At 40.3% G+C, this 22,919-nt stretch overlaps 6 protein-coding genes across 7 annotated transcripts; 4 read left to right on the top strand and 2 right to left on the bottom strand.

Moving 5' to 3' along the window:
- Positions 1-511: 511 nt before the first annotated feature.
- LOC108598287 (basic helix-loop-helix neural transcription factor TAP) lies at positions 512-1,685 on the bottom strand. The gene has a single exon (XM_017984903.1). The coding sequence runs from the start codon at positions 1,607-1,609 to the stop codon at positions 512-514; it is 1,098 nt and encodes a 365-aa protein (XP_017840392.1). The 5' UTR covers positions 1,610-1,685.
- Positions 1,686-3,971: 2,286 nt separating this feature from the next.
- Positions 3,972-7,943, bottom strand: LOC108601130. 2 transcript variants are annotated; one of them, XM_017989053.1, is made up of 7 exons: positions 7,828-7,943; positions 7,347-7,764; positions 7,046-7,293; positions 6,388-6,987; positions 5,501-6,329; positions 4,919-5,445; positions 4,778-4,869 (listed from the first exon to the last, which is right to left on the bottom strand). In XM_017989053.1, the coding sequence occupies exons 1-7, from the start codon at positions 7,915-7,917 to the stop codon at positions 4,852-4,854; spliced, it is 2,730 nt and encodes a 909-aa protein (XP_017844542.1). In that variant the 5' UTR covers positions 7,918-7,943; the 3' UTR covers positions 4,778-4,851. The 2 variants fall into 2 exon arrangements, with proteins under 2 accessions (XP_017844541.1, XP_017844542.1); XM_017989052.1 differs by having other exon boundaries at positions 3,972-5,445.
- Positions 7,944-10,124: 2,181 nt separating this feature from the next.
- Positions 10,125-16,341, top strand: LOC108598999 (allatostatins MIP). Its single transcript, XM_017985776.1, has 2 exons — positions 10,125-10,383; positions 15,312-16,341. Exon 2 carries the CDS (start codon positions 15,324-15,326, stop codon positions 15,909-15,911), a length of 588 nt encoding a protein of 195 aa, XP_017841265.1. The 5' UTR covers positions 10,125-10,383; positions 15,312-15,323; the 3' UTR covers positions 15,912-16,341.
- Positions 16,342-16,659: 318 nt separating this feature from the next.
- Positions 16,660-18,030, top strand: LOC108598286 (odorant receptor 74a-like). Its single transcript, XM_017984901.1, has 4 exons — positions 16,660-17,538; positions 17,590-17,685; positions 17,739-17,921; positions 17,980-18,030. Exons 1-4 carry the CDS (start codon positions 16,660-16,662, stop codon positions 18,028-18,030), a joined length of 1,209 nt encoding a protein of 402 aa, XP_017840390.1.
- Positions 18,031-18,419: 389 nt separating this feature from the next.
- On the top strand, positions 18,420-19,781 carry LOC108598285 (odorant receptor 74a). The gene is made up of 4 exons (XM_017984900.1): positions 18,420-19,298; positions 19,349-19,444; positions 19,495-19,677; positions 19,731-19,781. Exons 1-4 carry the CDS (start codon positions 18,420-18,422, stop codon positions 19,779-19,781), a joined length of 1,209 nt encoding a protein of 402 aa, XP_017840389.1.
- A 200-nt stretch (positions 19,782-19,981) lies between these two features.
- On the top strand, positions 19,982-22,155 carry LOC108598792 (transmembrane protein 209). The gene is made up of 5 exons (XM_017985536.1): positions 19,982-20,196; positions 20,256-20,611; positions 20,665-21,284; positions 21,339-21,668; positions 21,725-22,155. The coding sequence occupies exons 1-5, from the start codon at positions 20,174-20,176 to the stop codon at positions 22,085-22,087; spliced, it is 1,692 nt and encodes a 563-aa protein (XP_017841025.1). The 5' UTR covers positions 19,982-20,173; the 3' UTR covers positions 22,088-22,155.
- Positions 22,156-22,919: the final 764 nt, after the last annotated feature.

The following is a 22,919-nucleotide window of genomic DNA, read 5'->3' as shown; positions in this document are numbered from 1 at the left end:
TTAAAGTTATCGAAATTTTTAAAAGTAAACATTTTAAAAATTCTAAAAAATATAAAACTAGTTGCAAAATCTATTTCAAAGTTTTAAATTTGTGAAGAATTTTAATTACATTCAAAAATAGTTTGCATGTTTATTAAATTAATTGGTTATCCATATTACTTTTCAATTTATTTTATAACAAATTCACTTTCCAGCTGTAATATAGCACTTGAATCTTTTTGAAAACGCAATAAACAAAGCGCAAATATAAACTTATTTGCGCTTTGTTTAATTGTTTTGATTCACTGATAGCCAAAGCGCAGCTAAAAGCTTTTCGCTATCACTTAATACCAAATATCAACTATAATGGCAAAGCGGCAAACATAAATGAAAACATTTGGGCGCTGACTGAGCAAGTGACCTTTAGTAGCAACAACAAAAGCTCAGTTGCTAGTTGCGCCTAAGCAGTTAACAGTTAGGTTAGCAAAGCTTGCTTATCACCCACAGAGAAAAACTTACGCCAATAAATAGGCTACACTTGAAATTGTTTATAGTTAAGCTGTTGTTGTTGTGGTTGTTGTTGTAGTTCCTCTGGGTATTCCTTCCAAGGCGGCGTTTGGGAATAGAAGCTGCTGTGCTGATGCAGACCAGTGTTGGGCTCCTGCGCAGCAGCCTCGAAGTTGCTGCGGAAGAGTTCGTATTTTTGCTGGGAGAAGTGTTCCTGTTGTTGACTGAGCTGCTGCTGTTGCTGCTGCTGCTGATAGAAGCGCATGCTGCTGCCAAGATCAAAGCCAGGCGGCTGGTAGTCCAAGCTTTGATAGTGCGGCGGCTCTGGTTGCTGTTGCTGATATGGAAACATGCGTCCGCAGTTGAACATGGGATATGCTTGGGGATTCACGAAGAGCGCATCGAAAAGTTCTTTGGTAATGCGCTCGCCGCTTAGCGTAAAGTTCTGCAGCTTCTCCAGATCAAGATTAATGCTGCCGCCGCTTTCGAGCACCTGCTCCAAGGCAAAAATGTAGTTGTGAGCAAAGCGTAGAATCTCAATCTTGGTCAGCTTCGTCTCCTCCGGCAGCGAGGGCAGCGTCACACGCAGACGCTCCAGCGCATCATTCAGCGTATGCATGCGCGTTCGCTCCCGATCATTCGCCTTCATGCGTCGCACCTTCTTTATGCGCACCACTTGCGTGGGGCTGCGCGAACGCGTTACGCGATTTTTGCCGACGGCATATTTGCGCTTCATGCGCGGCGTTGCGCCATCTGCTGCATCTGGTGGCGACTTCATGGGCGTGCTGGTGAGCTGCGGATCAAAGCTGGCGGCGCGACTGTTCAAATGCTCCACCAAGGTGCGTCCGCTGCGTGTGCTGTGATTGCTGCTCGTATCCAACAGCCCTACAAAGCCAGGCGGACTAACTGAATCGTGCCAGCCTAGCGGCGTCGTAGCCGCCGTCGCCGCCGCTGCAGCTGCGCCGCCTGCATTGTTGTAATGCTCCTCAAAGTCTAGTCTGCGTCTTGAGCTCGCCTGCGCTTCTGTCTCAAAGCTCTTCTCGTAGCCGCTGTCAAAGGACGCATCGTCGTCCTCCTCATCCTCGGCAAACTCAAAGCACTGCGGCGCATTGTAGGCGAACATCGTTTGCAATTTGTTTTCCGTGTGCGTGCGCGTTTCTCTAATCAAATGCTCATTATTTTCATTCACTTCCGAGTTGAGTTTGAGTCTGAACCGTTTCGCGTGCCCGCACCAACTAAAAGCTGCGCCCGCCGTGCGCATTGGTTTTTATTTTCACGGCTAAACTAAGCCCGTTGATTTAGTTGGCAACAACCCTCGGCGCATTGTCGTCGGTCGCGGCGCCATGGCACAAATCCCAACAGATATGCGCGCTGTGATTGCCACAAGGGGTTGCTCACACACACACACATACACATATGTGCGCACTGGTTATACCAGCTACCACTACCAGTTAAATCGCAAGCATTTTTTACGCTTTGATAACACACAAACCGGCTGTAAGCCAATCGGAAGGATGTGTTTAGTTCGCAGTCTGTCTGCCGCCGGGCAGGATCAGTCTATGCTAAGCGCTGCACAGTGGCACAAAGTAGCGATAAATTGTATAAAAATGTTTAAGCTAAATTCATTTAATGCAACTTATTGCTTAATAAATAATTGATGCTTGTGTATAGTTTTTAGATATTGTGAACAGAGGCATGTTAATGAAACAGACAGTATATTATATATAGGATGAGTTTTGAAGGCGAAAACAGAAATACTGTAGTTTCAGATATAAAACCATAAAGAATTGGGATGAAGAGAAGAGAGTTTGAGAGAATTGGTCAGAAAATTCAGAATTTTGTAACAACTGAGGATATTTTTTAATGAGTGTCTAAAAAAAAATTTTAATTGACAGAAAATTCATAGCTTATTAAAATTATATTAAAATATTCTACGCCAAAGCGATGTTGTTGATGAAAAGAAAATTTTATAATTTAGTTTGTGCTTACGATACTCAAATCTATAGCAAATTATAAAGAGATCAACTGAATTTATAGTTTGTTGTCTTTGCTATATTTCTCTGTTTTATATTTCATAATTCAGCCTATATACCAATTGTACCATAGAATTTAATTCTAGGCTACAATTAAAATAAATATTTTATAATTGAATGCTTTGCATTTAAATTAATGTATTACTTAAGAACATTAAATAATTGCAATTGCATTAATAAATTTTTAATTTCTAATTATATGCACTTGAGCCCACTGTGCTTTAGCCCTGCCCCCTTCGCTAGTTATTTTAAGTCACAACATTGAACTTGTGCGCACTTCAAATAACTCTTTTATTCTATTTGTATTGACAACTAAACCACAATTATTATTTTAAGCGTTTGACGGCTTACGCCTGTCGCTAAGTGAGTTAACGCCACGTGGCGCAAACGCTTTTCGCACATGCAACATAATGTGAAGATGCCACAGATACATGCCACATGCCCCCACTGCGGCACGTGGCCGACAGCTGTGCTGGCGAGACCAGTTGCTCAAGTGGCTTGCAGCTCAAGTTAAACGAATTAAAAGGTTGCGATTGCAATTGAGTTGTAAGTAGCTGACGCCGCTTGCCACTTGCCACGTGCCACAGCAGCAGCAGCGTCACTCTACAGTGTTATGATATGTTGGCAAATTGCGCACACGAGTTAACACTTTGGGCAATTATGCGCTTAAATGAGTTATAAATACGCTCAAGCGGTTTATATAGCGCAATGGGATTTTTGATTTTTAAATTTAAGTAAACTAAGCTAGGATCAGAGATTATAGATTTTAAAAAATACTTGGAAAGCAGCAGAGCATTGAAGCCTAAATAAATCAAATTGTAAGTCTGTGGGAAAAACTTTTTCGATATGAAATTATAAATAAATTGTTTGATATAAACAAATTTAAATTGAATTTTCTTTAACAATTGTATGATTTAAACAGGAATAAGGAAACGGAAATAATAATCCTATTATATATAATAATAATAATCCTACAAATGCTGCTACAAGTTAACAAATTCTTTATAATTTTTATAAAACAAAATTGTGCTTAATATTAGAATAAAGCAAATTTAAGTAGTGTATGGATTTTTTTATATTTGAGCGCATTACAAATTGGCAAGTAGAATAGCATTAAATATAAACTATGTACTAATTTTAACAGCTTACATTTAAATATAAGTATAAGCATAAATTGAGACCAAATAGTTTGTTAAATAATATTTTTAGGCTTAGCATAACGATAAACAAATATTAAATATTTTGTGTCAAACTGCAGTTGCTATATTGTTATTAACTTCCAGTTTATAAACTTAAAATTAGACTACAAGTAATTTAAGTGAGAAGTACTGTTAGGCTTAACATAGTTATAAACATAATTTATATAAAGTTGCAGTTGCTATATAACTGAAAATTAATTTATATATATAAATTTACAGTCAAGTTACGATTGCGTAACTAATTTAATTTGAGGCTTGCTATTGAAGTGTAGAGTAAGTTGGCAGTTAATTTTAGTTGATGCATCTGCAGGATATTGAGCTGCTTTGCTGTACAAATAAATATTAGCCAGCGGGCATTACACACACACACACACACACACACATGTAATATACAATTCAATGCTATTTGGCCGCAGGCTAATTGCATGCTAACAAGCGCAGCTAATTCAATTTTCAAAGCAACCCTCGAACTGTTCGCTGCATTCGTTGCGCACACGTTTTGCCTGGAGCTCTGGCTTAGAACGGCACAATTTCCTCCTCATAGAGCGGATCGTCCAAGTGTGCGTAGTGTGAGTGCACAGTGACGGTCACGGGCATGTTCAGTGGCAGCGGCGACAGCGAGCTGCTCAAGGAATCCGAGCTGAGCTCAATGACATCGGCGGTTATGTGACGCGGTCGCTTGCGCTTGAGCTGCTTGATGGATTTGCTGGCTTGTTGGGCTTTGAGCACGCGCTTGCGTCGCTGCGAGGCAGGACAAGCCTTCACTTTGTCCTCTGTTTCGGTGGAGCTGGAGGAGTCCGATTGGTTGGGCTTAAGACGCTGCAGCTGCTTCATGCGTGGTCGTCCCAATGCTACTAAACGTGTGCGCGCTTCCTCCGTTGGCGGCGTGGTGGCCTCCTCTGCCTTTGCTTTGTAATATGATTCAAAATTTGTGCGTTTGATCAACACGCGCAGTCCACGCAGCTGTTCAATATCCTGCGATGTCAACTTCTTTAAACGTATTTCCAGCTGACGCGTTAGACACTCCGCTGCAAGTTTTGCCGCATCAATTGTTGTTATTGTCTGCACTCTGCGCTCCTCCTCGCTTTCGCCTTCAGTTGCTGTTATAGTCTCCACTTCACTAGTTGTTGTTGTTACTGGTTGCTGCAAACCTTCAGTCGCGATTGTTAATACAGTTGTTGGCCTTAACGCTTTACTTACGCCGCTTGCCGAATCGCTGGCCGAGTCTTCGCCATGTAGCGCAGTCATCGAAGTGCTGGAGGATGCTTCGCTGCTTTCATCCAACGGCTGATCCAGCTGCTGCTGCTCCTTCTTCTCTTGCAGCTGCATAAACTTGGCCATCAAGCCTCTGCTTTCCATAAACATGCAGTCATCCGCCTCGATATGCTGCAACTCCTGCTTGTCACAGTTCCAAATATCAGTAATGGCACTAAATCCACTTGTCGTGTTGTTCACTTTGGCGCAGGCTTGTAGCAGCTCACCAAAGCGACGCTTTGGCTGCTCTGGTTCTGCTGCTGGCAGTGGTGGCGCATCTTCCACTTGCAGCTCTTCTGCTTGCTCCGCTGACGTCTGCACGCGGCCACTGCGCATTGCTCTTTCCATGTCTGAGATCATAGCATTGGCTACTACAGCAGCAGCGCGTACGCGTGTTCTACGCCCCGCGCCTGTATAATAATCTTCCTCCTCATCCGTTTGCTGCTGCTCCTCCTCCTCATCATCTTCACTCACTGCAAGCAAAGCGTTAAAGCTTAGAGTTCAACTGCATTTGATAGTTAGACTCACCTTCATCCCAAAATTTGCTGCGTTTGCGTTTTCTTTCAAGCGCCGCCTTCTCGCGTGCCGCCTCCGCATCCAGCTCTGGCGCTGGCTGCTCTTCGTGCTCCTCTGGCATGTTTGCCGCTGCCTCATAGCCTTGCTCTATGCTGCCATAGTCCAGCTGCGGTCTATTCTTATACTTGGCATAATCTATTTTCAAGAACTTCAGGCCATCACTCGCCTCCGCCATGTTGAGTGCCACAAATTTGCGCTTTAGCTCGGGACTTTTCAGCAGCGCTTCGCAGCGCTCTTGCAACGTGCTCCAGTCCAGCGCCCAGGAGTAGCGTTTATTGCGCGGCAGAAAGGCAACAGTCAGCAGATCCTTAACAATGCTGCGTGGCAGGCGCAAGGCCTGCAGTATCCTTAAGACTGCATCGTAGTCAGTAACAGCATCGTAGTGATTGGTCACCGCTACAATTTCATCCACATCGATTGTGGAGCTCAGCAGCTCATATTTGGCATTCTCAATTTTAAAGCAACGCGACGGACGACTGGGCATGGGCTCGTCCTCCTCCAAGCGTTTTGTTTTAATGCGCGAACAGCGCTTGACTTCGATATAATTGGCGCGTGTGGGATGCAAATAGAACGCGGTTAGCCAGAACTCGGCCTCCATGAATGCGTGTTCGTGAAAAACCTTGGCCAAGTCGGCGTAGCTGTCGGCCAGCTTAAGCTCCAGATTAAGCATGAATTGTGTAGTGAGTCCAGGATGATAGCGCCATACCTCTATGGTATTCAGTTTCTGTCCAATGATCTTCAACAGCAAAGCTATTTTTGCAAACTGCCAGCCTCGGTGGCTCTAAAACAGCAAAACACATTATAACAATTAAAAAATATCTAAAGCTACTTAAACTTACGCGCTGCGATAGCAATTTATAAACAAAATCCAACACTTGCGCATTGTATGGCACATTTTGAAATATGGGATCGATTTGTCTGTCCAGCTCATCGTCCGCTTCAGGCACTAGCATTGGTTTCTCATCATCATCGCAGTTCTTATAGTTGCCTATATTACTCGCTCTGTTGCCCTTGCATATCAAATGCTGAAAGTTGAGATTCAGCTTCACTACATGCGGCAGGCAGTGGCTGTTCCTTTGCGCTTCCTGTTTCTGCAGCTCGTTGAATAGAAATTGTTCGCTTAGTTCACGCTGGTTCACATAGTGTTGCATCAGCTGCTTGAACTGCTCAAATTGCGCCATAAAGTCGTGCTCATTGAGCGCCATTAGCTCCAGCAGTTGATTGCCCAGCACATAGCTGGCATAAGCCTCCAAGGCAACAGCAAAGGGATGCACCAGATTCAAGCTAAACTGCTTAAACACAATTTGCTCGAAGAAGCTGTGCTTGCCCAGCCCCAGCAGCACGCAAATATGCGCTATCAAAAGCGCAGGCGTATAGCTGAGTAGCTCCACACAGGGCTGTTCCTGCAGGCCACGCATATAGAAGCGTATGTTGTACATCTGCAAGTGATATAAGATTAGCAGCTGCTTTTTGAAATTGAAGCGTACAACTGTGTACCAGATTGTCTATCTTAAAGCCTGCATTATCATCCGCACCAAAGACTGTCATCAGATAGAGATGCGCTACAAGTGTTATGTTCTTATCCTGTTGCAGGCACTGCGCGCTGCTTGTGGCATGCAGCTGTAGCCAAGCTGAGAGCACACGCAGTGACAATTGCTTTACAGCTTCCCAGTTGCCGGCATCAAAAAGTTTTATCAGCCGCAAGATTATTAAGTACAGCGGCTCTTGTTGATAATAAGTTACATCTGCAAGCAAATTGGCTTGTAAATAAATCCATATTTATAAGTTATCGCTTTACCCTCCGCTGTAGCTGCTGGCACATCATGTTCTATTTCTTGCTTTTTGTTTCTACGCAGATTAATAAACAATTGCTGTAGGTACGGCAAGCGCCAAGGTGCTGCTTGCAAATTTAACAAGTAGTGCCAATCAATACCGCAAAGTCCTTTAACTTGCATTAGCGCGCTGCAGCCTTTGTTTAAAAAGAACAACAACATGCGTTTGAGACTGCCCACGCTGTATTTCCACTCCTCGCCGAACCACAGCTGCAGCGTATGATGCGCCAGCACTTTCAACATATGCTCCAGCTCCTCTGTTATGCATTCTCTGTTATGCACATCGCACGTATCCCACGCATAAATCAATTGCTGCAAACGATCGTCACCCATTAGCGGATATGCATCCACATCACTTTGGTTTGTGCAAAACACAAACATTTGCTGCATAAACAAAATAGAACAAACGTTGAGACTCCTGTGGACATTCACGTGTTGCACACTTACCGCTTGAAATGCGTCATAGTTAAATTTAGCTGCGCAATCCAGAAATTTTTGCTCATCCTGCAAACGCACATTTGGCAGTATTATATCCATGCCAATAAATTGTTTATTTCACGTAATTTTACATATATTTCACAACAAATGCGGCAGTGCCGCAAGAACAAGTTTTTTTGTTTGCCGTTTAGCATATATCATCCAGTGTAATTTTCACACTCGCGATAAGTAGCTATCGATATAAACTCGCTACACTGCTTGCTTTTGAACTAGCAAGCAGCTTTTGTCAGACACACAGCGCGCGTTATTTGAAATGCGTTACAACAAGTGTGTGTTGTTTAGTAAAATCTTAATAAGTATTATTTTTAAATAGATACTTATGTAATAATATGCATTTTTTAGCTAACTTTAATAAATATTATAAATTTATGTTTACAACAAACATAAAATTGCATTTCTTGGTAAACACAACAAGCTGTGGCGGCCTTGCGTGGCCTGTGGCATATGCAAAGTGCAAACAAATTATTATTAGCTGCCAACAGTGCTGACCACTTCATCTTACAATGCCAGGCACCAAGGGTATTCCTTTAGAAAAAACTGTGTCCATTGTGCAGAACAAATATGAATGCACTGCGTGTGTGTGTGTGTGTGTGGGTGTGAGCGTGGGCTCTCCCCACCAAGCAAGGCTTCAACGCGTGCCATTATGCTCTCTATCCACCCCACCCACACTTAAATCTGTAGTCAAAGTTCAATCTGCCCTGCTGTCATAAAAATTTATATAGATTGAGCTGCAATTAGGCCAAAGCCAAACATAATTTTCCATGTAAATAGCGTTTGATTTACAACAACAAGCCACAAAACAATATATTAAAATAAAGAAAAACACATGTTTTTGCGCTTGTCTTTTGCATGCAGATAACAAAACAGAGTAAAGCAATTTATCAGCGCTGAAATCAATTACTAACTACGTATGCGCCAATGCGTTATCGCCACGTACAAGCAAATTCAATTGATACTAAAAAAATTAATACTCTGCGGTGAAAAGAAAGTTGCAAAGCTAATGGAAATAGCTTGAAGGGTTGCACTATAAGGATTTAAATATTAAGCAATTTTATTAAGCAAATCTTCCATTTGTATCGTCAGCAGTTTAGTTTAATTTGTTCTTTAGTTAAATGAGTAAAGCGATCTATAAATATTTATATTTTAATTTAAGCAAAGAAAACTTACTTGGCTTTGACTTATTTAGCTCAAGCTAAAGTTAAGAGTTGGACTTACCTGCAAGAAAAATAAAGATAAAAGATTAACAAATTATATTTAATAAATGCAGCTGTAATTAATGAAAAGATTTAATTTATTAGTTGTTCTAGCTATGCAGCTTAATTTCTTTTTATAGTAAGCGTATTTAACATTTGTTTTTGTTAGTTCTAAGCTGTAGCTTTGTCATATTGTTGCATATACGTAACCCATTCATTATATGGCACCCAGGCATATACATAGGTGGGCAGTAGGCAAGTGACAGTGGGGCTATGTCATAAATATTCCCATCATCGTTTATTTGGCGTACGGCAAGTACCGAGTGGCCATCAAAGTGCCAACAAATGAAAACCTGTTGATAGCTAAGGCACTCACACATACACCCACACACACGCGCATTGGCATTGGCAGCAAAGGTATTGAACAAGAAGTGCGCATAAATATTCATGAAGCTGTAAAAGGGTTTTTTACTTAGATATTTGGTTAGAGGCCACAAGCAGCAACCAGCAGCATTCAAATGGCAAATGCAAATTGCTGCTAAATGTAGCAATTTTTTTTCAGCTGTTGCAACAACTGCAGAGAAATGCAGAGCGTCACAAGCTGTGTGTGTTTTTTTTATAGAATCATTTTTAATTTTATTTGGGCGTTGGCTACGCTTAAAGCAACAAAAAGTGTGAGTGAGCATGCACTTGAATTTGAATGAGCAGCCCACACACACACACACACACACATGTGTTATAGACAGACGCCCGCGAGGCGATTAAACTTGAGAGTGTGTGCGCCAACAGCTTGAGCAACAAAAGGCTGCCCCACTAAGTAGGCAGCACTTTTTTTTACTTTTTGGCTACTTCCGTTAGTAGTAGCTGCAACTACAATAAAAGCTATTGTGTCTGTGTGTGTGCGTGTGTGTTTGTCGCTGTCTGTTCGTTTGTATGCGTTACACTTCGTTTTCAATGCTCGTGGTCGTGCAATCGTGCCGCGGCTTCGTTTCCGTTTTGATTTATAAACGGCGGACAGCAGCGTGCTGCGTATCATTAACAGTTGATCAACAGGTTTGCACACACACACAGAGAGAACAAGCGAAGCGAGCCTACTACTCGCCACATCTATAAAAACTGACTTTAATAGTTTATATATAGCTCTGCTCATAATTCAATTGCAGTCGCCGCTATAAATTCAATTAAAAAAGTCATTTCACGTGCAAAACCAACAGCAACTGAAACAAAATAAAAACCACTTGCTAAGCGGAAATAGCAAACATAGTTGCCAGTTAAGTTTTTAATACAATAACTAAAACAGTACCGCAAACAGGTGAGTGCTAAAATTTATTCGTAGCTTTATTTGTTGTGCGCTTCAAATCAAATTTTAGCCGCAAAAATCGAAATAATAAAATTAAGTTAAAGCAATTTGTTGAGTAGTAAACAAGCAACAGATTTTTGTATAGCTGCAATTAATTGATTTTCAAAGCGCATAGCAAACATTAATTGCATTTAGAAAATATTTAGATTTGTTAGCAATAAACTTTTTAAGTTAAATAGTAAATACTCAACAAAATGTTCAAGTTCATATCAATCTAAAAATTAAGCGTTGCAAGAATGAAATTTAAGGCATATGGAAAGTTTTTCAAATGTGTGTGAGTAGTAATTGAATTTCTAGAAAAATGTGAAGTGAATTTAAAAAGTGTGTAGAAATATAAATTGCATTTTGAACAGCAATTACAGAAAATAATATTATTTTAATAAATAGTATAAAAAAAATGTTGAGTTTTAAGTTCAATTCAATTTAATTTATATTTTTTAAAGCTTTGGTGCGCTCAGAATTCTAAACACAGCTATTAAAATTATGTCTACCTAAATTGAAATTTTTATTATAAGTTTTAATTAGCATTAGACGCCTGGTACTATGAAAAATGAATTAATGTTTGGTGTAAATTTTCTAATAATATTTTCAAACTAATTAATTTTGTATATACAAAAATTAGTTATCGAGCGTTAATCAAGCTACTTAGATTACTAAATAAAATTAATGAAATTTTCTAATAATATTTTCAAACTAATTAATTTTTAATTTAAAACAAATTAGTTATCGAGCGTTAATCAAGCTACTAAGATTACTAAATAAAATTATTTAAATGCGGCCTATACATTTCGTATTCCACTTAAAGTAATTCATTTTGTGTTTGTGTGGCCTAAAGAAAGCGAGACTAAGACTCAACTTCATGCCTTGACTTTGTGGCTAAATACTAAAATACTTGGGAGCTTAAATGTTTGAGCTTATAAATTATGGAAAACACTTTCGGCTCGCTTAGCCAGAGAGCGCATGCAAAATTGAATTATTAACTCGCACGTCGAATTGCGAAAAGCAATAAAAGAAAACTTGTCGCAAACAGTCTTGAAGACAACACATGCACAAAGAGACACACACACACACACACATAGATGGATAGAGCGTAAGGACATGCACGCTCATGGTCTAGAGCTAAATTTATTTACACTTTTGTGGATATTTTGTTTATTTACGAATTTTCGTTGATTTTGAATGCAGAAGTAAATGCCGTTATGCGTAGGAGCACACACACACACCAACACCAACACACAGCAAAACCTATTTAAACAAAATACTTATAGGCAAATGCCAGCCTTTGGCAAATATTGGCGTAAGCTGTTCAACCAGAAAAAGAACTGAGAGAAATTGAGAAATAAAAGTGCAAATCGAAAAACGCGAATGCTCGCGCTTAATTTTTTATTGAACATTAAAGCACAAACCCTAGCTTAACCGCAGGTATTCCTCTGAGAGCGAGCGTACAATGCTGGTAGCGACTGTTAAATAGTTAATACGACGGCACTTCTCACTGCCATGTGCAGCAGCAGCGGCCCACAAAGAAAGCCATAAATATTTTCTGTTAATTTCAATTACAATTTGACTGAAACTCCACAGCACGTGCCTCTGCCCCTTAAAGTGTACGAGTGTGTGTGTGTATCTGTGTGTGGTCATAAAATTTGATGCGTGCCCTATCAACGCGCTAGCGCTATCTATTATAATTTGCGTCCAAAGCCGCTAAAACTTTCATCTGGGCGCGTCAATCAATCAACGACAAGCGCACAAATTAAATGCAAAATATAAGACAACATAAAGCCAGACAGGCCTAGTCCTGGGCCCAATCAGTCAAGCGCTCGCTCTTTGCTCTCTAAATGATATGTTAACCTTTAGCCGCTTCAATTAACTGGCCCAGCGCCCAGCGCCCAGTGCTCTCCATTAAAAGGCAAATGCTTAATCAGCACACATGGCTAGATTAGATACGCGTCGCGTTGAGTTAGTGACAAACTTTCACTTCAATTTGCTGCCAAGATTTATGACAATGAAATGCACTTTCAGCCAGTGGAGAATTTATTCAGATTAAGCGGCGCTAAATCATGCACTAATTTATGGAATTCCACATAAGCCGCTATAAATTAAATAGACCATAGGCCATGTATTTTATTAAATGACTAAAGCTAGTAGACATTAGCTACGATTTTAGCTCTAACTAAGATACAATAAGCTAAGACAGATTTTAAACAATTAAAAAATTGAACTGCTTCTTTTCTTTTCTGACGTATCAAATTGATAGCCTTACATTTAAAATAGCTAAATTTTTCTACTTGATTTCTTTATAAAAATAGGCTTCGCTTTATTTTATTCAGCAGAACTAATTAAATTTGTATTATTTTTCAAATTCTAACGTAATTATTTTTATGTCTGAGCCCAACCTTTTTTTTAAAGTGTTGTAAATTTTTTATTATTAATTTATTTACGGCAGTTGCTTTCATTATAAAATATTTGGATTCGCGCTATTTTATTCAGCAGAACTAATTCAATTTTTTTGAGTAATTAATTTTAATTATTTTTCATATTATAACATAATTTTGTTATGTCTGAGCTTAAGCTTTTTTTAAAGTTTTGTAAATTATTTATTATTAGATTATTTTAGAGTCTATGAACAGTCGACGGTAAAAATATTTTAAATAGCAACAATTTATGCATTAGAAAATGATGATAAAAAATCCTTAGCAGCAATTCAAAATATTGAAATTTCTTGCGTGTTTTTTATTGCGGCATGCCTATAATTTCTTTTTAATTGCCTTCAATTTAATACCCGACACGACTTTTCCGCATGTTGTGTTATGGCTCAGCGGCTTAAATAAATGTGAATTTAAAAGTCCAATCAACTCAAGCGGCAGCAATAACCGCAGCTTTCGGACTTTCAACACCACTTCGAAGCTCTAAGCATATGTCCTTTATAAATATTTAAAACCATGCAAATGCATTTGAGCAGCTGCTTAAGACAAGCAATGCAAACAAAGTCAAGAGACCGCTTAGTGCCACGCGGACTTTTTTGTTGACAAGCGTTGAGGGTTGGGGTTGGGGTTAAATGGCAAATGCAATTTCTGGGGGCACTTAAGTTCAACTGCAAACAAGGCCAATAAGCTGCGACTATCAGCAGCAGCAGCAGCAGTTGCATGTGCTTTGCAATCTCTTGCACAATGCGGCGTATGCGTATTATATTATTAGCTTCGAGCTGCCTGCTGATTCATAGCTAAAGCTTGAAGCCTCCACCTCACGCCTCTTGGCCACTGGCGAGAAGACATTAATAGGCCATAAATTGTAACTGTTATGCGTTGTTGGCTTTTAACACAGCGGGTTGGCATGCGGCATTTGCCGAATGTCGGCAATTCAACATCACCGTTGGGACTTTGAGTGCCGTGTGTTTAACTAGAGCCGCAGGAGGGGCAGGCGGACCACCCCTGCCGCTTTCAATTAGAGTGGTTATTTAGCTAAATCGTTACGCTTGTTGCTGTAATTTGAGGCGCGTAGGCGGAAATGATTGCAAACACCAAAAACAAAGCGAGGTTCGAACTCAGCATGAGGCCTTGGCCCCCGCTTTATACCACTGGGAACAAAATGCACAGCGTCCCACAGTTGAGTTGTGCTTGACGCAATTGGTCAGCTGTATAGCTTTGCCTTAAAGCCACGAAGTGGGGCAACTGTTTGCTTAGGCGCGCTCAATGTTGATACAATTCAAGTATATTACTAACCTAAGCTCAAGGTCAAAAAAACTTGCAATTGAAATAAGTAGAGTAAGCAAAAGTAGCCTAGCATTAACTTTTATATTTATTTGTACTTAATTTATTGTTATTATGCAACTTTTTAAAGTGGGAGTTAAATTTATGTAAGCTACATTTTAATTAATCGCTCATTGTTTATAATTTAATTAGTTTGTGAGGAAATTGATTTTTAAATATTTGTTTTCCTTTTATGTTAAATAATTTGTATTAATCTTCTTTGTCGAATGTTTCTAATTGACATTAAAAAAAATAAATAAATAGCGACTGAGCGCTTGCCCGCTAAGCTGTCGTCTATATAAAGTTGACGCTCTCTACGTACAAAGTTGTTCAGAGGCATTCAGAGAGTAAGAGATGCGCTCGCCATTGGCTGAGCTGCGCTCTATTGCTTAGAGAGTCGCTCTATTATTTAGAGAGTCGCTCTATTGCTTAGAGAGTCGCTCTATTGCTTCGAGAATCGCTCTATTGCTTAGAAAGTCGCTCAATTGCTTAGAGAGTCGCTCTATTGCTTAGAGAGTCGCTCTATTGCTTAGAGAGTCGCTCTGTCGCTTAGAGAATCGCTCTATTGCTTAGAGAGAGTCGCTCTATTGCTTAGAGAGTCGCTCTATTGCTTAGAGAGTCGCTCTGTCGCTTAGAGAATCGCTCTATTGCTTAGAGAGTCGCTTAAGCATGTTCGCTCGCTTAGCGTGAAAAATTTAACACTCATACATACAAGATAGGATCTCAGCTTACGCCCAGCCAAGCTAACAGCGCTCTGAGTAATGCTGGGAGCGTAAATCTCAGTATAAGTCAGAGGGAGCTTGGAGAGCGTCAGTTTTATATTGATGGCGACAATTTAGTGGGGCACTAATGTTTGAGATTCTCTTATTTATTTTACTAAGCAATCTATTCTTTAATAAAGTAAGATTAATAAGTAATTGGTATCAATAATAAGTAAGCTTCACGTTAAACGAAATAAGTTTGAATCTAAATAAAAAATGTTTGCTTTGGGTACTAAGAGTTAAAGTTAAGACAAAACAGTCATCGATAGTGTCTATAAGTATAGCGCATGATATGCACTAATCAAGCGATTAATGGTCAAGCGAACATTGAGCAATTTTGCATAATAACAATTAACACATATCGAAAATCTTTCAGCTCAAGCCAAAAATGGTGCAAGGAGCTTCGGATTACAGTCTGGGAGTGCTGTTGCTTATACTGGTGAGCAGTCAAGGTGCTAGCATTGCCAGTGGCAGCAACAATGCCGAGCTGGCTGCCAATGGGCTGAGCGATCAGGTGGTGGAGCAGCTAAGTGGCGAGAATGAGATGAGCAAGCGCGCTTGGAATTCGTTGCAGAGCGGTTGGGGTAAGCGTGGCGGCAACAACGATCCCAACGTCATCGATGTGGACGATGAGGATGGCATTTATATGACGGGACACTTTGTGCCGCTGGTTATAACAGATGGCACCAATACAATAGATTGGAATACATTTGAACGTTTGGCAAATGCGCGCTCGGCAGAGCAGCAATCGAATGAGCAGAGATCAGAGGATTTAGATGAGCAGAATGATGTGGAGAAACGCTCCTGGAAGAACTCGAATGTAGCCTGGGGTAAGCGACGACAATCGCAGGGCTGGAATAAGTTTCGTGGCGCATGGGGCAAGCGTGAGCCAACCTGGAACAATCTGAAGGGCATGTGGGGCAAGCGTGATCAGTGGCAAAAGTTGCACGCCGGCTGGGGCAAGCGATCGAATTAAATTTATGCGGCAAACAAAACCCACAGTCAACCAGGCCAAGCTTAAATGCAAGAGTACACACACTAATACACACACACACACACTAACATACATGCATATATTAAATACTATAACTAAGTAGCTGCAAAAATTTCTAGCATTGCAAGCAAAACTTCTCGCTGAAGTCAATTCCGAAAATGTATGAAAGCGCTCGCCACTCTATAAATATTCAAAACATATATATATGCTATATATATAGCACGCATATGTACTTGTATTTATGTATAACTAAAATGACAGTATTATAATCAAACAAAAATGTAACATTATTTATTGCTCTTATACTATTAGCAGCTACTCGTGTCTGGCAACTAGAAATTCTTAACTTAGTTAATTGGAATTGTGCATATTTTTTAAATACGTATACGTAACTTAATGGCAATTATATATGGGAAAATAAACTAAAATCAAAATAATATTTGAAAGCAATTGTTGTGCGTTTTAAAGGGATTGACTTAACGCTTGGATTTGGCAACTTGGCATAAACTTTATAACAGACTGAACATAAATTCTTAATATTGTATTGATTCTATTCCTAACAGCTTTAATTATATTTAAATTGCCGCACATTAATAATGCATAGCAATTTACTATTTGTTTTGACTTAAAGGGCAGCAATTAAAATAATTTGAATTTCATTAGCAGCTGCATATAAATAGTTTAGCTACAGTTCAAAGCACAAGTAGTTCAAGTTTCTAAGGACAGCACAATGCTCTACTCGCCACGCTTAAAGGATGGCAGCTTGGTGCGTCTGCCTTGGCCCGTGACGCTTTACAAATACTTTAATCACATCTGTTGGCCGCTGGAGGATAATGTCAGTAATTTTTATATATATCTGGATCGCTGTGCTATCTATATAGGATTTTTGATATTCTGTCTGCACAACGAAGTGGATTTTCATTATGTTATACACCATAGACATGATTTGGATAAAATGCTAGAGGGCATGCCCACATATCTGATACTAGTGGAGATACAAATTCGCGGCTTTCAGCTGGCGTTCACTAAGCAGCAGTTCAAGCGTCTGCTGCAGCAATTCTATGCGCAGATTTATGTAACAGCGCAAAGTGAACCCACGTTATACAAATTAATACAAAAACAAATGCTGGCAATGCGTTTAAATTCTATAAACTATTTGCTGGCGCTGCTGAATTACTTTATGGTGCCTGTATGGAATATAATTTATCATCGACGTGATATGCTATATAAGCAAGTTTATCTATTCGATAATACAGTTTTGTATTTCTATATACCACTGCTGATTTGCAACTATTGGGTTGGCTTTATTATCGACAGCATGCTCTTTGGTGAACTCAATGTTATTGGTGAGCTAATGATGCATCTAAATGCGCGTTATGTGCTGCTGAGTCGCGACTTGCAGCAGTTGGCGCAACGTTGTTTGGCCAAGCAGCGTCACTCTGTTAACTTGGCTGTTGATTTACAGTTGCAGCTGCGGCAACTGCTGCGTCGTCACATTGCTTTGAATGCATTTGCTGCGCGCATGGAACGTGAGTTCAGTTTGCGCATATTTTTCTCGTTTAGCTTTAGCACTGGACTGCTTTGTGTCTTGGGCTTCAAAGCGTATACGGTTAGTCTTTATACTTTAACTTGATATATTACTAATTGTTGTCTATTTTAGAATCCATTTGCCAATTTGGTTTACTTGGTTTGGTTTGCAGGCAAGTTCTTTGAGCTATTGGCATTTGGCATGCTCGGTTCAACGCTGCATAAAACGGTAACTACACCTAAAAACTATTCACTTTATTTATTTATAAATTACTTTTGCAGACTGACGATTTAAGCACCATGTACTATAGCTGCGGCTGGGAACAAATTGTGTACCACTCGCCTAATGCGCAGGAAAATATTAAGCTTATGAAATTAATCAGCAGAGTTATACAAATTTATTCAGTGCCAGTTTCTTTAACAGGCTTTAAGTATTTTCGTGTTACGCTCGAAGCTGTAGTAAAGGTATTTAGCGTTTATCAACATTTTAATTACATTAATTGTCTAATTTTTATATTTTTAGATAATACAAGGCGCTTTTTCATATTTTGCTTTTCTAAAATCAATGCGTTAACTAAACTTGGCTGTTCAAATTCAAATTAAGCGCGTACATATGCATATCAAGCAGCTTTTTAGTGTCATTGCTTGCTGCTCTGTTAACTAACAGCGCTAGTCAACACTGCGTAAGTCGTAGTGTAGACAACGTTTATTTTTAAAACTAATACAATTTTAATTATCAAATTCAATTGTTTCAATCAATAACATGCGTCTTAACAATACAACTTGTCTTTAGCCGCTAATTGCATTTGACTGGCTTATTAAAATTTCCTTTAGCTTAATTATTCATAAGCGCGCAAAAGTTTGCAAAAAGTTGCTAGCAATTAAATAATTTTTAATGAGCGCAACAACTGCTTATAAATAAGAGTGCTTAGGCCACAACAGCTAAAGTTCATTATATTCAAGATGCGCTATATACCCAAACAAAAAGACGGATCGGTGGTGCCTTTGCCTTGGCCTGTGGCCATATATAGACGCTGGAATCATCTAGCCTGGCCACTGGAGGATGACGCTACACGCAATGATATATGGTTGGATCGTTTGGGCATCTTTGTTGGATTTCTTATTTTCTGTCTACACAACGAAGTGGATTTTCATTATTTGCTGGCCTATAGACATGATATAGATAAAATGCTAGAGGGCATGCCCACGTATCTGATATTAGTGGAAATGCAGATAAGATGTTTTCATTTGGCTTTGAATAAGCAAAGCTTTAAGCAATTGTTAAAACAATTCTATGCTAACTTCTATGTTACGCCTTTAATGGATTCAGCATTGTACGAGGATATACAACGTCAAATGCAACCCACGCGTTTCAACTCGTTAAATTATTTGGCGGCGCTGCTTAATTTTGGTTTTGTGCCAGTTTTGAACATCATATATAATCGCCGTGAAATGCTTTATAAGCAGGTTTATCTATTTGATAATACTGTGTGGTATTTTTATTATCCTTTAATTGCCTGCAACTATTGGGTTGGCATAGTTATTGATAGTATGCTCTTTGGTGAGCTTAATGTGCTGGGGGAGTTCATGATGCATCTGAATGCGCGTTACATAATTCTGAGCAGAGACTTGGAGTCGTTGGCTGCACGTTGCATAACCAAAAACAAACAAAGACAGCACTTGGCTTATGAGTTTAAACTGGAACTCAAACAGCTGCTGCGTCGCCACTTTGAGTTGACAGCATTTGTGGCCAGCATAGAGAAAGAGTTCAGTTTGCGCATATTCTTCTCGTTTAGCTTCAGCACAGGACTACTCTGCGCCTTGGGCTTTAAAGCGTATACTGTAAGCGCTTCATTGCATTTGTATAATTTAATTATTTATAATTATTTTAGAACCCGCTTGGCAGTCTGGTCTACATATTCTGGTTTGCAGCCAAATTTTTTGAGCTTTTGGCCTTTGGCATGCTTGGCTCAACGCTGCAGAAAACGGTTTGTCGCCAAATTTCTATATTTATTTAATATTAATTTTTATATTTTAGACCGATAACTTGAGCACTATGTACTACAGTTGTGGCTGGGAGCAAATTATGTATCATTCACCCAATGAGCAAGAGAATGTGCTTATGATGAAGTTGGTCAAGCAAGCAGTGCAAATTAATGCCACACCCGTGTCTCTTAGTGGCTTAAACTATTTTCATGTTACGCTTGAAGCTGTAGTTACAGTGAGTATAAAGTCAAGCTGCTGTTAACTTGCTAATTTAATTATTTTTTTTAGATAATACAAGGTGCCTTTTCGTATTTTGCTTTTCTTAAATCAATGCGTTGACTATTTTTAAATTATGCGCGCGTAGTGCCTGCGCAGCAAGCAGCTTTTAGACGCTAACATAAACGTTTATGTTAAGTACGCGAGCACGCCTTAGACAACACTGTTGAACATTCGATAATGTTAATCAACAGAGCACGCCAACAGATGTTTTTCAAGCATGCTAACATTATACAAAATTTAATAAAGCGAAATAAATGCACAAAATTTGCAAATCTAAGCGCAGCGCCATGAGCAATGCTGCAATTGTTTAAATTAAATATATAAATAAAGCGCATATAAGTTGTTTAAAAGCATAGTGTAACATATAGAGAGCAACTAACAAAACAAAATTTCGGCGCCAATTTTGCGGCATTTTTTTGCACACACAAAAATTTGCAAATTAAGCAAATATAATGAATTACTCAAGAGGAAATTGGTAAGTAGCACGAAATACACAAGTAATGTATTATTAAATGCAATTTAAATGGCTTGCAGCTCGCCATATCAAACGCCCACTGTGCGCAGCCCCAAGCCGCAAGAGTCGTCGCGCCTTAATGTACGCGAGAGTCTTGAAATAAGACGCCGCCGTGCCGAGGCAAGAAATTACTTAAAATGGGGATTTATTAACATAGTACTGCTGACTCTGCTGATGATAGATCGCTGGCAAACTTGTGACATGGAGCGCGTAATATTTACTGTGGAGTGGTTTTGGTTTCATGCAGAGACTGCAGGAATTTTGATAAACTCACTGAGCTGCTTGGCTTGCTTTGGCAAATATCTATGCTGGCTGATGGGCAGCAGCCAAGTGTGTGTAACAGAAATGCAGCGTTGTTTGCTAGATGAAATGAATGGTGAGGCCACAAGCATTAAAGTATGACTAAATATAAAAGCAAATTTTTTGCAGAAAACTCTTTTAAGACAATTAAAAAGTCACAGCAGCCACGCAGCTTTGAAGCTGACTCTGATGTGGACGACTCTGTGCCCATAATCAACTGGCATTCTTCGTTTGAGGACAGTCGCTGGGGCAACAAGTCCTCACGCCGCAGTCCCAGTCCGCTGCGCACACCGCAGCAACAGCAGCAGCAGCAGCAACAACAGTCACAGTTTGTTAATCAATCATTAAACAACAATTCGATGAACGCCAGCAATCTGAGCGAAGAGTCTGCGTATATGTCGCCCTATGCTGAGGTGTGCCGCGAAGACTTTCCCACCGATGTGCGACAGCTGCCTGCGCTGCTTAAGCGCGCTGAACGCGAACGCGAGCGTAGCTATGCCGAACTGCAGGACAGCAACAATATGCAGCACATGGCCTCGGCCAATTCATTCTGGAACTATTGTAATAATGCAGCGCATATGCTAAAGCGCACAATGTATCAACTGGCACCAGCGCCTGTGATTTCAACAGAGAATGCACCCACTTCCATAGAAGACTTTGGCGGCGTGCTCTACAAGGATGGCAACTCGGAGGTTATTAAGCGCATTTCCACTGTTAAACTCTCGCAGTATTTAAGCAATTTGCGTTATGTAAGCGGGTTTTAAGTTTGTTTTGCCAAGCATTTTAATTGTGTTTACTTGCAGTGGATTTCGTCTACCATACTGCAGCGTTTGGTTAAGCAAATCGCACAGCTCGATGAAGTGTTTCGCCAGCGCGGCTTGAGCGACTTGAAAATAGGCGCTGTAGGCTTGGAGCGCTTACGCAAGCTGGCCGAGAATCAGCAGTTCGTGCAGAGCTGTGCGCCCACATTGCCGTTGCTGCTGCCTTTTCTGGACACTTTTAGCAATCAGGAGTATTTGGTGCAACGCATTAAGGAACTGGCACAGGGCAGCTGCATAGGCGACTATCGTTGGAACTCGGGCAAGACGCATAATGGCGAAAAGTGGGGTGAACATTTGCCCACAGATACAGCTGTAAGTTTGAATGACTCAACCAAATGCTCGTCTGCCTATAGTTTAAACTTTTGCAGATACTTTTTCATATCTTCTGCGCCTATCTGGACAGTCAGCTGCTGCCGCTGCCACAAGGCGGCGGACGTCCCTTTCACTCACGCTATGTTATTCAGCGCGAGGAGAAGCGCACCACCAAGGACATTATTAGCGCCGTCAACAACAAAGCGCACTGCGGCATACTCGTCAGCAATCATCAGTTGAAGCCCAAGTTTAACTTTATAAGCGACAAGGAGCTGCACAATTGCGCATATGATCGCAACAATTTGTTCTATGTCATTATACAATTTCTCATCTATATGCGCGCTCAGCAGGACTCTTCGCTGGAGAGCGTTAATCTGGGCAAGAGCGGCATCAATCTGATGTGCGTCATCGAAGACTGACAGCCCAACTTAATTTAGACTCCGACTTGTCTTAATGTAGTCAACGGAACACACAAACCTATTAAATTATGCAGTTTATAATTATTAAGACAACGCCCGCTCTATTGCATTACAAACTGTAAACATGGCGCGCGCTCGTCGCGGTTTCTGTGGTCAGCTGCTCGCCGCATTAACTCATCAGCCAAAGTGTCATGTGGAACTTTTATGCCTGCGAGCAAAGCTTGTCATTACTTCAAAGTCCGTCCGCCCATGCTATCTATTTGTTGTTGCTGTTGTTGTTATTGCGGTCATTGTGGTCTGCGCTTTGCCAACAATTAACTTATGCCTGAGCACAGCAACAAAGTCCGCCCCCATAGGGCGCACAATCCTGTGCACAGGTGTGCTACTTTAATTGCTTTTTCATGATTTTCAATATTGTGTGTGCTGGTCAATGGCCCGTTGGAAGCTTCTCTAGCTTCTCTTGCTTGGCTTGCAACTGCACTGCGTGACAAAATTAATGGCTTCCGGCAACGAGTGTCGACATTTTGTCTTGAGCTTCAGCGCAACGTTAAGAAAATGCGCCATTCAGTGCATCATGTGTTGTCCTCTCTCTGTGTGGGTGACGGGGCATGGCGTGTCTAACTCTTAGAGATGCGCGTGTAAAAAGTGGGAAAGCCACGCTGATTGTCTCGCCCATAGATTGCAAGTCAAATGTAACACTTTGCAGATATCTTTAGATATATATATTTTTAATTGGGAGTGGGTTGAAATTGTTTTAGCCTTTAGGCTAAACTCTGCATTTTTCAGTTCCGAAGTTCCTCCGAACGGAATTCGTATTAACATACCAGCTATG

The sequence above is a fragment of the Drosophila busckii genome, chromosome 3L (genome assembly GCF_011750605.1).
Source record: "Drosophila busckii strain San Diego stock center, stock number 13000-0081.31 chromosome 3L, ASM1175060v1, whole genome shotgun sequence".
NCBI classification, from domain to species: domain Eukaryota; kingdom Metazoa; phylum Arthropoda; class Insecta; order Diptera; family Drosophilidae; genus Drosophila; species Drosophila busckii.
The sequence above is the reverse complement of the archived record's forward strand: the minus strand, read 5'-3'. Positions and strand labels throughout refer to the sequence as shown.

Bases quoted from the DNA above. Each gene is read 5' to 3' on its own strand.
- LOC108598286 (XM_017984901.1), top strand. From the start codon at position 16,660: ATGCTCTACTCGCCACGCTTAAAGGATGGCAGCTTGGTGCGTCTGCCT. The intron at 17,539-17,589 runs GTTAGTCTTTAT...TGTCTATTTTAG, and splicing joins TGGGCTTCAAAGCGTATACG to AATCCATTTGCCAATTTGGT. The intron at 17,922-17,979 runs GTATTTAGCGTT...TTATATTTTTAG, and splicing joins CGCTCGAAGCTGTAGTAAAG to ATAATACAAGGCGCTTTTTC.
- LOC108598285 (XM_017984900.1), top strand. From the start codon at position 18,420: ATGCGCTATATACCCAAACAAAAAGACGGATCGGTGGTGCCTTTGCCT. The intron at 19,445-19,494 runs GTTTGTCGCCAA...TTTATATTTTAG, and splicing joins GCTCAACGCTGCAGAAAACG to ACCGATAACTTGAGCACTAT. The intron at 19,678-19,730 runs GTGAGTATAAAG...TATTTTTTTTAG, and splicing joins CGCTTGAAGCTGTAGTTACA to ATAATACAAGGTGCCTTTTC.
- LOC108598287 (XM_017984903.1), bottom strand. From the start codon at position 1,609: ATGTTCGCCTACAATGCGCCGCAGTGCTTTGAGTTTGCCGAGGATGAG.
- LOC108598792 (XM_017985536.1), top strand. From the start codon at position 20,174: ATGAATTACTCAAGAGGAAATTG. The intron at 20,197-20,255 runs GTAAGTAGCACG...AATGGCTTGCAG, and splicing joins AATTACTCAAGAGGAAATTG to CTCGCCATATCAAACGCCCA. The intron at 20,612-20,664 runs GTGAGGCCACAA...AATTTTTTGCAG, and splicing joins TTTGCTAGATGAAATGAATG to AAAACTCTTTTAAGACAATT.
- LOC108598999 (XM_017985776.1), top strand. From the start codon at position 15,324: ATGGTGCAAGGAGCTTCGGATTACAGTCTGGGAGTGCTGTTGCTTATA.
- LOC108601130 (XM_017989052.1), bottom strand. From the start codon at position 7,917: ATGGATATAATACTGCCAAATGTGCGTTTGCAGGATGAGCAAAAATTT. The intron at 7,765-7,827 runs GTAAGTGTGCAA...TTGTTTATGCAG, and splicing joins ACTATGACGCATTTCAAGCG to CAAATGTTTGTGTTTTGCAC. The intron at 6,988-7,045 runs GTACACAGTTGT...TATCACTTGCAG, and splicing joins GCTTTAAGATAGACAATCTG to ATGTACAACATACGCTTCTA.